General features: G+C 41.2%; 1 protein-coding gene across 1 annotated transcript in view; it reads left to right on the plus strand.

The window, feature by feature from the left end:
* SGCZ (sarcoglycan zeta) overlaps nt 1-10,381 on the plus strand; it is a 654,868-nt gene extending 644,487 nt beyond the window's left edge. The window contains exon 8 of the mRNA XM_047856390.1: nt 10,187-10,381. Coding sequence (XP_047712346.1) covers nt 10,187-10,381 — 195 coding nt within the window. The remainder of the gene's footprint in view (nt 1-10,186) is intronic.
* The last annotated feature ends 1,781 nt before the right edge of the window (nt 10,382-12,162 follow it).

Raw genomic sequence — 12,162 nt, forward strand, 5'->3', positions numbered from 1 at the left:
GTGAGAAGATTTCTGGATGTCAAGCTCGAAGCACCGTCAGATGGAGTGGGCACAGGCAGCAACAGTCTGATGCATTTTTTCTGGTTTGTAGTTCACATTCTCTGGTGATCTTTTTGAGGGGCCCAGAGAGCAACAGGCATGAAAAGTGTCTACACAGGAGCTACTGTGGCCATTTCTCTGAGATGTACCTCAAGTTGTCTAGCTTTAGTGTGCAAGGCTTCAGGAAAAGGAACAGTTTTACTTCTTAGTGATTCCAAGACAAGAAAATGCAAGAAGATTGGAAGCCATAGTTTGAAGAGGCATAGTCAGATGTTTGAGGAAACCAGAAGAATTCAGGATCCAGACCAGTCTTCTAGGCAAACAATAAACACTTTAAAGATAATTGATCAGAACTAGAATTTAACATCCACAAAAGGTACGTTATTGAAACATACTTTGCCCTCTAAAATCATCCTCCTATTCATCAAACATAACCAAACTAAAACCAATTTGTTTGTAAAAACAAGTCTAGTTTTAACAAACTTGGTCTAATTATTTGTGTAAGTACAGCAAGAATAGTGATTGACCACATAAGTTCTCTTAAATCTACTTTGCTGGAACTTTTGTAAGGAATTTTACTTTTTACTTTTTATTTTACTTATTTTTATTTTTTAAAGTTTTTTTAAGTTTTTATTTTTAATTTATTTTTGAGAGAGAGGGAGAGCAAGTGGGCAAGGGGTAGAGACAGAGGGGGAGAGAGAATCCCAAGCTCCGATAGTACAGAGCCGAAGTTGGACACTTAACTGCCTGAGCTACCCAGATGCCCCTGTAAGGGATTTTAGTTTGAACTTTTAATAGCCTCTCCAGGCCAGAAGTCAAGCCAGATACTTGCCATTAGAATTGCCTGAACTACCTGTACATTTGGGTGAATTCTTCTTGAGGTCCCCAACATATCCTTAGGAGTCTGCACCTGCCAAGAAGTGACTTTACTCACCCCGTAAGGCTGCTGGAAACTCTGTAAGCAAGGTACCAGGCCAACAGTTCCAAGGGCCTCTTTTGGTTCCATAAAGTCAACTTTAGTTCCTTAAAGTTGTCTAGTCATATCACTTTATCCATACCTTTCTCAACTATGACATCCCAAAGTCTTGGTGATATAGTCAGTGTTTCTAAGGGTGTACTGTTACAAGAATGAATTCTTATTGAACTTATGTAAACAATTATAATTGCCACGAAAGAAAGAATACTCACTGAGAGTTTCTGAATTTTAAAGGATTCAGGTAGGGAGAAAAGTGAAAGGTCTTAACTTATTTGCAAAGGAATGTTTTATCAAATTTCTGTAAGACATAGACATCATAGGAGAACATGTTTCCTGCAGTCTGAAAGAAAAAATGTTAGTGAACCAGCAGCATTTTTTTAAAAAGTTATAAATACTATGTATTCAGGGGGTGCCTGGGTGGCTCAGTCAGTTGAGCGACCGACTTCGGCTCAGGTCATGATCTCACAGTTTGTGAGTTCGAGCCCCGCATCGGGCTCTGTGCTGACAGCTCAGAGCCTGCTTCTGATTCTGTGTCTCCCTCTCTCTCTGTCCTTCCCCCACTCATGCTCTGTCTCTCTCTGTCTCAGAAATAAATAAACATAAAAAAATTTTTTAAAAACTATGTATTCAGCCCCACATTACTAATTTTTGTTCTATTTAAATACAGTTTTCCCAGCAAGTCCAAAAATTCTTACCTAGTTTAGTTTCATGATATTAAGGGTGTCAAAAACCTGTATTTTCAAAAGTTCTTTTCATGAACCTCTTTGAGGTTGAAAACATTTGCAAGAGCATCAGAACAATGACTGTAAATGACAAGACTCAAAAATGGACATGGTTAAAGATCTGATGAGAGTTCATTATAGTGTAGTTGACAAGGAAATCCAGGTATTTCTGTAACATACATTTTAACAATGAAAATGTCAAGTGACAACCTTATACCAGGACATATTAAAGCTTTAGGGATTTCATATGATTTCTGGAATAGTTATTTGTAAATAACTTAATTCATAAAGTTGAACTCATGTAATTCATATAATTTCTAGAACATTGACCCATAGAGTATAACCTAAGAAAGTTTATTATCATTTGTTTAATAATGCCTCCCTTATAACTTAACAAACCGTATAAACAAGCACATGCCTAAATAGGATCAGAGATTACTATAAATCTTAATATTCCAAAGACAAATACATAGGATTATACAATTGTTAGCAAAATTTAGCTCCTTTAATATTGAAAGATTTCATTTACTTAAGTAATCAAAGACCTAACAAAAACAAATATGAAATCTTATTTTTCTGGACAGATAAAAAAAAAACTTTGTTTATAAGTTCTTATTAAGAGCAGACCAACAATGCAAGAAAACCTTGTCTCTTTAATAGAAAAGCCAAATTTTATTTTTATACCAGTGTACTTTTAAAACTCATCTATTCTAATCTTAGTCCTGACCACCTGACATTCTTTTCCAAAGATTCTCTCCACAAACCTTCCGCAGCTTTCTTTTTCATTCAGATTTTGTCCTAAGCCTTCTCTCTCTAAACAGTCTCATCTTAGGACAAAATTACTTTCTTCCTGCAACAAAAATATTTTCTTCATTCTTTACGCCTCTTTAAACATAGTTCCTTTTTTTTTTAATTCAGTGTTGTTTTCCTTCTCATTTCCAGCAGTCTCAACTACATTTATCAGAATTTTAAGTCTTAGAAACCTCAATTTCTAGTAAAAACTAGGTAGTAACCAGGTATGAACGGTCTGTTACAACAGTATTTTCTTTACTTTTGGCAATTTACAAATTTTTTGGAAATATACAAATACATTTCATAATTTTTAAAAACATGAACTTTTTTATGGTACAATCATTTAATATAGCATAAAACATGTTTACCAACAGATTCAAATTTATCTTTAGTTTTTTTGTAAAAAGCCAAAAGCAGATGAATCTGTTTAGCAATTAACGTGTTAGTATTTTATCTTATTTTGAAAAGATTCAGATTCCCAATGAACTTAACCCAATGTATCACTTAACCTAGCAAAGCTTTAAAGTTTTAGGTTACCAAAGATTTTGAAAGCTATAGACCTTTTTATTTAATTTACTTATTCTTAACAATTACCCATGAAAACCTCAGGAGACAGAAAGAACCTAACATTATTTTAAGTCATTTTTGCTGACAAATTGTAACAGATACAACATGAATGTAATAAACTCAGGTACAATGAAAGCTCGATGTTGATAACTCCGAAAGACATGTTTTTAATTAAACCAACAGCCTTGAATTAGCTTGAATACCAAGGATGTCGCACCTGTGTCCACTAAACAGCCAATCTGTTTGCTCCCCACTGTCCATTTTACTTGGTGCTCTTGTGGGGAAATTGAAAGTGAGCGCTTTAAGTCTAGGGGGGCTCTTGGGCCGCGGATGGTGCTGGACGCCCCAGGGATGGTACAGGAGGAGGAGCCAGCAGCCTGAGTGGCCCCAGTGGTGGTGAGGGGACAAGAGGAAGGGGAGGAAGAGATGGCAGGGAGCCCCCGGCAAGGCCAGAGGCAGATTTTAAAGTTTGGACAATCATTTCTCCATCTCTGTCTCTGGTCTCTCCCTTCTGCCAAACATGTTTTTTCTCTGGTTGCCCTTTGGCCCCCTGGGGGGTGGTCAGGAGCAGGTAGTGGGTCGGACATCAGTTCTGGTGCTCGTACTCGGGGAGGTGGAGTTAGGATTTCTTGTCGCTCCCCATCTCCCTCCTCCTTTTCCTCAGTATTCTGATTATTGGGAAGGGGGTCAGGTGTCTTAGATTTTTGTTCCTCCTTACTTCTCTGGAGCATCAAGTAGGGCCCTTCCCGTAAGGCATCTGTATTATGGAGTAATGTATAGGCCTGCATGTAAGGAAGTTCATCCCAGATCTAGTGAACTTAAAAAACATACGGGTTAGTTTTTATCTGAGTGGTTTTTAGAATGCCCAGTTTTTACAAGTGCTTGCCTTTAAACCAATTACATAGAGCTCCTTTACAAATTAATTTTAGCGATTCCATCTGGAGATAGAAAAAATATCTCGTATTTATAACACATATGGACACATATACACAAACAAGATGCAAACAAAATCTAGCCTGTTTCACTATTTGTGGAGAAGACATGACAAACCCGATTTCTAAATATCCTGTTTTTATTAAAACAAACCTAACTGTAAGATAGCATTATAATTTATGGATCCATTCATTAGTTACATTTTATTTTCCATTTAGAACACAGCTGACTTTGTGCAAAGATACCAAAAACCGCAGCAACAAATAAATCAAATGAAGCCTAGAATACCTGGTTCCTCCCCCAAGGTGGGAGGCTTCCCTGATTGAACCAAACAGCTTCCTAGGTTTTGGTTGTTTAGTCGTATAGCCAGCTTTTTCTAATTCTGTGTGCAAGAAAACTAATTTAGACAGGTCAGAAGAGCCCTATTTGAGACTCAACGTGATCCTTAAGTTTTTTTTCCACCTGGAGAGCACGAGCGGTAACCGTCAACAGCTCAAATAAAAGCAGGACCATCAGCTTAAATTGAGGGGGTCTGGCTATCAGGTCTCTTTGCCGACATACCTGTGAGGTGCTGAGACGTCAGAGGGGCACAGAGAGTGGGTGCTGGTCCCCCATTGCCAGTTCCAGAGGAATCCCCCGGGGGTTCTCAGCCGAGCTGCTCCAACCTCCTGTCCCCTATGCCAGGAAAGGTCGGCGCAAAATGAACAAAGTCTAACAAAATTTTAAAGAGAAAGGAAAAAAAAAAAAAAAAGCTTTATTCCGGTCAAGTTAGGATAGCTGCTGGGGATACGGTCTTCAAAGAAGAGAAGGCTTCCAGGGAAGGGGGGTTCAACTACGAATCATGAGAGGACTTTTCAGGCAGTTGTAGGCTTTTGAGTTCCGCGTATGGGCAAGACTGCATAGCTTTAGTCTCGTGGGGACTGAGAGGGGGGTTTACTCTTCATGTTTGGAATAGTCCATTTTAAATTTTAAATGAGGCAGATTTAAGTCCACAGTTGAGTACACAGATACCAAAAGTAAACGGGTTTTTAAAAGTTTATTTATTTTGAGAGAAAGAGAGAGAGCCCCAAGCAGGCTCTGCACTGTCAGCACAGAGCCAGATGTAGGCCTCAAGCTCCCGAACAGTGACATCATGAGCTGAAATCAAGAGTCTGATGCTTAAACCACTGGGCCATCCAGGCAACCCCAAAAGTAAATAGGTTTTCCAACAAAGTTACAAATCAGGGACCTCCCAGAGGGGAGAAAAGGTGGTTAAAAAAAAAAAAAAAGACAAAGAGAAGGAAAAAGAAAAGGAAGCCCAAAAGCGGACTCTAACTCTAGCCCAGGAACTCTAGCCCCTTACCGGGTTGATCGGTCCTGGAGGGAATCTCCCAAAATCACCGCTCAAAGGGACCTAAATGGGAGTCCCTTTTTCCAAAGGTACTGGTAGCAAAGATAAGAACCAGGGGGCTCCTGCTCCGGTGGGAGGCTTCAAATGCTCCAAGTCTGTGGGTGGCGTCAACTACCTTCTGAAGGCCCAGGCCGGCTGCACCTGCAGGGCCTGGGACAGGTCCCTGCCACTTGCGAGGAGCGGAGCCCTGGTGCAGTCCGGTCACTGAGATTACGTCCTTCTGTTGAAGGAAAACAAGGGAGCAAACAAAACTGCTAAGAGAAGATAGAAAAGAAAATCCTGATGGGAGTGAAGGGATGGGGCCAGAGCATTGCCTGAAGGGCAGTGAGGAAAAGGGGAGACTGGAGACTCACCAGTCCCCGTGACTCGGAACAGAGAGGCCTGGCGGCCCTTCAGTTGTGGGCGTTGGTCCGGGTCTAGCGTCCCTAGTTCTACTGGATCTCGTCTCATCTTAGGGCCCCTTCCTGGTCCACAGATGGACTCGCGTCCTTGGGTCCAGCAATGGTGGAAATTGGGCCGGGCCCGAGATGAAAAAGCACATGCTCCTGAGGCTGGAGCACCAGGGAGGCGGCACAAACGAAGCAATGGCCAGGCTGACTCTCCGAGGAGAGGTCAGGGAGAATATTTTAAAGAAGCAGGTGGGAAGAGGGTGGAGTGGAAGCACCTGTGCGCTTAAGGGTCCTGCTTCTTCAAGTGTTGCTCGCGTTTAATTAACACGTTAAATCTCCACCCCTGGGCATGATTTTTAGTATCATAATGAGGGGAGAAAGTCGGTGAAAGTTCACTACTGGGCTCCGTCTTGGCGCAAGCTGGTTTGCCCCGGACTCGCTTGCCTCTTAGCTGGTGCTTTGCTCGGCAAGAAAACTCGGGGCGCCTGGGTGGCTTGGTGGGTTAAGCGTCCAACTTCGGCTCAGGTCGTGATCTCACGGTCTGTGAGTTCAAGCCCCGCGTCGGGCTCTGTGCTGACCGCTCGGGGCTTGGAGCCTGCTTCGGTTTCTGGGTCTCCCTCTCTCTCTGCTCCTCCCCTGTTCATGCTCTGTCTCTCTCTGACTCAAAAATAAACGTTAAAAAAAAAATTTTTTTTTTTTAAAGAAAACTCATGGTGGCCAGCAGGCAGCAAGGAGTTTTCCAGGTGCGCAGGGACTTGTTCCCGAGGTCCCTGATAGTCTCACAAACATGCTGCGGAAACCTGGCAGAGCTGGGCTGGAAAGGGCCGACGTGAAACACCTCTTTTTACCTCCCGATTTATTTTTTTCTATCTCAAGCCAAGACAATATCATTTCCAAAAGCCCCACGCATTTAAAGTTATTAATAAAATATACGTCCCCTAAACGGGTGAGGGTACAGTCTGAATCTCAGAAGTTCACGGAATTAAGTGTTGTCCTCTGAGGACAAGCTGTCAAGAGTAGAGATTGGAGAACATGGTGGGGGTGGGGGGGGGGGGCGGGTGTTGCTTCTCTGCTCACATCAGGCCAAATGGTTGAGCCCTCCACAGCTGTGGTTGTGTCCACAGCTGCCACCTGCACACCCTGCCTGTACAGAAACCGCCACTCTCCACAGCTGTTCCCTCAGGCTGCAGGCAGGGGCAGGGGGATGACCAGTTCCATAGCTGTAGAAACTGTGTCAGCAAAGCTGCGCCAAACTGCCAGGGCTAACCAGCCACGTGGATTTCTGTGCTTACTAATAAATGAACCACTCACAGTATCTTCCGGTCCCATCCCACAGGAGCCCACAGACCCATCCCACAGGAGCCTCTTCAGCCCACGTTCGTTAGCTTTCCATTTCCACCCTCCATCGTCTTATTTATTTGTCCGTGGTTCTCTGGACGAAATACCAGCTCCTGGTGTTTCCTCAGAGCCAACTCCTCTGCAAACATGCAGACCTAAACCCGGCTGTCCCAGAGCTCGCCTGGTAACATGTTTCTGGCAAAGCTGAGATTTCCGCTTTCTGAGAGCATGCTAGCTTCTAAAACGAAGTGAGGAAAGTGCGAGCCCAGTTCCTCTCTTAAACCCATCCAGTAGAGAAGTCATCCCTCGGTACCTGGGGAGAAGCGAGCTAAAGAGCCCAGACTATGTCAATAGTTGGTGGTACAGTCGCTCATGTCTCTCAACAAGGGGACACAGAGCCAGGAGAAAGGAGGCCCAGCCTCTCTACCCCAAAATATATCTTTTCCTTCTTAGATTTGTGAGCTTTTAACTTTCCTATCAGGCAAAAAAAAGGTCTCCTTAAAGAAATGAGAACGGGAGCACAGCAGTAATTATGTAACCCTTAAAGAAGTAATTATGGGGTGATAAATTTCAATATTTGACACCTACAAATGAAAGTTTTAATGACACTTTAACTCGAATATTGTTGGTGAATTCAATCATCCCTATGCTTTCCGATCTACTCATTTATTCCACCACCATTTGTATATTATGTGGAAACTGTATGTTGCAGAGTCAAACACTGTGAAGTTATAAAAAATTTCAGGTATGATTCTATCTTCAAGGAGGATATAATTTAGTATATAAAGGCAGATATAAATAGGACTGTAAAATAACATCAACTAAGGAACAAAATAAAATATAATATGTATCTATGGGAGAACCAATAAGGAGAACCTTTCCTATGGAGGGTGAAGTGAATGCACTGGGCTTTGCTGGAGGGTGACACTTGTACCCTAGAGGGGAGAGACATGCCTACTGGCGAAGGAAGAACACGATTTCATGCACCAAGCAGTGGCACAATTTTATGCACTGTTCTGCAGCTGTGAACCAAAGACAGCTGTAGATCGACCTTGCAAGTAAGAGAAGCAAACAATGAAGGAATGCACACTTAATATAATGTTAGGAAGGGACTGGTACTATAGAGAAAAGTAAAGCTGTCAAAGAGAGATTAATGGATTAGTGTTATTTTCATGGAGTGGTTAAGAAAACCCTTTTATAGGTGACCTTTTAGCGGAGATCTGACCACATCTAATCTATAATATACATGTCTCTGGTATATGAACTCTTTTTCTGTCTTATTTGCAGCATGCGATAGATTCCTGCATTTCAATGCTTTAATTAATAAAACATAAAGGAGTTGGCTATCAAAAAATAATAAAAACTAAGCAGAACAAGTCAGTCAGAGAAAGACAAATTATGATTTCACTCATAGGTGGGGTTTAAGAACCAAAACAAATGAACATAGGGGAAGGGAAGGAAAAACAAGATAAAAACAGTGATAAGATAAATAAGAAAAATAAGATAAAAACTAAGAGACTCTTAAATGCAGAGAACTGAGGGTTGCTGGAGGGAAGGTGGGGGGCATGGGCTAAATGGGTGATGGGCGTTAAGGAGGGGACTTATTGGGATGAGCACTGGGTGTTATATGTAAGTGATGAATCTCAATTTAGACTCTTGAAACTAATACTACAGTAGTTGTTAATTAACTTTAACTTAAATACATACATACTTAAAAATAGTAATAAATACCCAAAAAAGGCAAAAAGTAGAAATCACCCTCCTACCCCCGTTTTCTAACCAGCCCGTGAATAGCTAACTCCACTTGTAAATATCTGGAGCAAAAAAGTATTCCAGGCTGAGGAAATAGGGAGTAAACAAGACCTGAGGCCAGAGTTCTTTTGATATGTTGGAGAAAATGCAAATGCTGGAGCAAAGACAGTGACCGGAAATGGTGTCAGAGAGAGGCCAGATCTTGGAGGGCTCCTGAGTCTTGGGGAGGAATCCATATTCATGATAAATGTGGTGGGAGGCCATCAGGGAATTTTGAGCGGGGGGGGGGGGGGGGGGGGGGGGGGGGACAAGACCTGGTCTGTAGTTTTTAGAAGTTCACTAAGCAAGATGATGTAAAATAGGCTCTAAGAGGACAAGAATGGCAGCTGGCAGGCCAGTTAGGGGGCTATCCTAGGATTTCCGGTGAGAAACAAATAGGACTTGGAGGAGAGCAAATATGTGGGAAATGGAGTAATCTCAGACTCTCCTGTCAATTTAGAGACGCCTGTAGGCAGTAATTAGCTACCTAACAATGGAATGAAGAAATAGCTCCAGAAAGTGGTTTCTTTGCTCATTCAAATTCATGACTCAGCTTTTCTTTCTCCGAAACTTTCCCCCTGCATGTCAAAACCACGTGATCACTGTCCCTCAACGTGGCAAGTCCATGTTTGGAATAAGTGAAGTAATTTTGCAACTTAGAAAATACAGCAAAGGAAGTGTGGCATACAAGTAGTACGTTTCATGGAGATTTCAAACCTGATTGTATCTAATAATTGTTGTTAATAGTGTGAATTATCTACTTGGTATATTTCCCTCAGACTCTCTGTCAACACGATTTTATGACTTTTGAAACATCAGGCCAGAGAGTAATTTTTTTTTTAATTATTAACTGTCCATCCTTTCAGTAACGCCCTCTCCATGCACATCCTTATTTCTTTGTATATTCTTTAGACCAGGCACGATTGAGAAGTTGAAAGGGAGAGACTCTGTCAAACTCATTAATTTTCTGTGGTGTTTGAATAAGTGGGTTGGCCCCTTAAGCAGATTGTGCAGTATTGCTTTTCAGATCGAGGGCTTTCTGTCAGAATGCACCACGTCTCAAAGGAGCAGAGAGCTGCCGAGCTTTTGGGCTGTGCCTTCGGAATGTAATTTGTTTGTTCAACAAAGCGTGGCAGCTAAAACCAATAGCATTGTTTGTTGTTTGGTCTTTCTTATTAGACCCTGTTGTAAAGCTCCGAGGAACGTAGAATGCTAAAATGAATTGAAATGCACTTTCATTTCCCCCTAGATCTTTTTGAACGCAGAGAAAATCCGGCTGGGGAATCTACCGACCGGCTCTTTCTCATCGTCTTCACCCAGCTCCTCAAATTCTCGGCAGGCAGTGTACGAACTGTGTGTCTGCCCCAATGGCAAACTTTACCTTTCTCCAGCGGGACTAGGTTCCACTTGTCAGTCCAGTAGCAGCATCTGCTTGTGGAGCTGAAGTGACTGATTTCTCCTCACACCAGAATAGCCTTTTGTTCCCGTCCGTCTGCTTCACAGTTCTGCTCGGTTTCCCTTGTGATCAGTCCAGAGCTTCTTCGAATGGTCCACAGAGCAACTTGTTCCCATGCAAGCAGGGATCGCTGCCACCTTCTCTTGTGATTTACTGTACTGCTCAACGCAGAGAGTGTGGGTGACAGAACAGTGGAAAAAAATCACCTTCCGCGGGAAAACTGGATCATAACTTTTGCTCAAAAGGGAGAAAAACATAGGTGCCTTTGCTACGTGAAGTGAAGCACACAGTTTTAGATTTTTGCAGGACCTGGATATGAACTGCACACATACACATTACATAGATGAAATTCTCAGTATCCAATGGCAAGATGAGATGGTTGACCCTGTCAGAAAACTAATTCGACAGTCTGAAAGCACAATTTTCCAATCATCTTTTTGGATGTAAACTTTTATCCCCGAATTTTAAAATTTTGAAGCATTATATAATGCTTGCTTTACTAAAAATTAAATTCGATACATGATTTTTAACAAAACGAAACAAAACAAGACAGAACCCCACCTTGAGTTTTATTTGTTTCTTTGGATTCAGTGTGTTGTTACTCTTTGTCTACTAAGTCTAGAATTTTGTACATTAGGTAATTTTGAAAGCACTCAGCAATATAATCTTTACAGAATTAACAAAATGCCATTATACTGTCATTTGTCAGATCTGAATGGCCTTATATAGTATTTACTTGGCTTTTGCATGTGACGTATTTGCTTTTAACAAAACATCTAATTTATTCCGATATAAGATAGGATTAAGAGAGATCTACTGATGGTATGGAATCCATAGATTTTTATTTTTTTTAATTCACCTGCTATCTTTTACACTAGGTTCTCATAGTACAACTGTTTGTTTTCTCCACTCCCTTTAAATTTGACTCTGACTGCTAAAATTCAACCATATCCTCTAAATAAATTAATACTAACGTGATGCATTATGCCGAGAATGGGTTCACTTTCCATTGGAATATAACCTTCAGAATTATATCTATGTATTCTTTTTTATTGGAGATTAAGATTTAAGGATGGTCGAAAGTAAATTATAACTCCCTGCTTAAACAGTAAAAACTATAAATGTTAACAAATATGTTGAAAATGTGTTTACTCCATTACATTCCTATTTTAAGGAATTTGGTTGTGTTTCCTTTCAGCTCTTAACATTTGGTTACCTTTATTAGACTGTTAAGCTACCCTGGCATCAGAAATCCTAGCTCCTTCCATTCTCCACTGCTTATTTTTGTAAAGTAGCACGAATAAATAACTCCAGAATAATGCAGATTTGTTGCTCACAGCACTCCTTAACTGGAATTCTTGAAACTTACAGAATCCAAGAATGTAAAATTGTATTTAAGTCTTTCCTATTATGGGAAGATGAGTTGATTAAGGTAAGTCCTTAATTTTCACATGTCAATCAATTTCCTTTTCCCCCATGCACCCGATGGCAGGCGTGTGCAAGCTTCATTCGGGGCTCTGTGACTGTAGATCCTTTGAAAGTCAGGCCTCCACGGCAGCAAAGTGGGGATGGGACCCTGTTGAATAATTTAGCAAAAGTAGGAAAACTTAGGTGATGTAAGCAACAAACTGAACCATTTGGCCAGAATACATACATACCCTTGTTTGGATAACCTAACCTACTGAATGCTTGAAAAAGCTCCATTTTACTAAAATGCATTCTGTACTCAGCAAAAAGTCAGAAAGCTAGTGCACTTTTATCACTTTTCA

Source organism: Prionailurus viverrinus, chromosome B1, assembly GCF_022837055.1.
Source record: "Prionailurus viverrinus isolate Anna chromosome B1, UM_Priviv_1.0, whole genome shotgun sequence".
Taxonomy (NCBI): domain Eukaryota; kingdom Metazoa; phylum Chordata; class Mammalia; order Carnivora; family Felidae; genus Prionailurus; species Prionailurus viverrinus.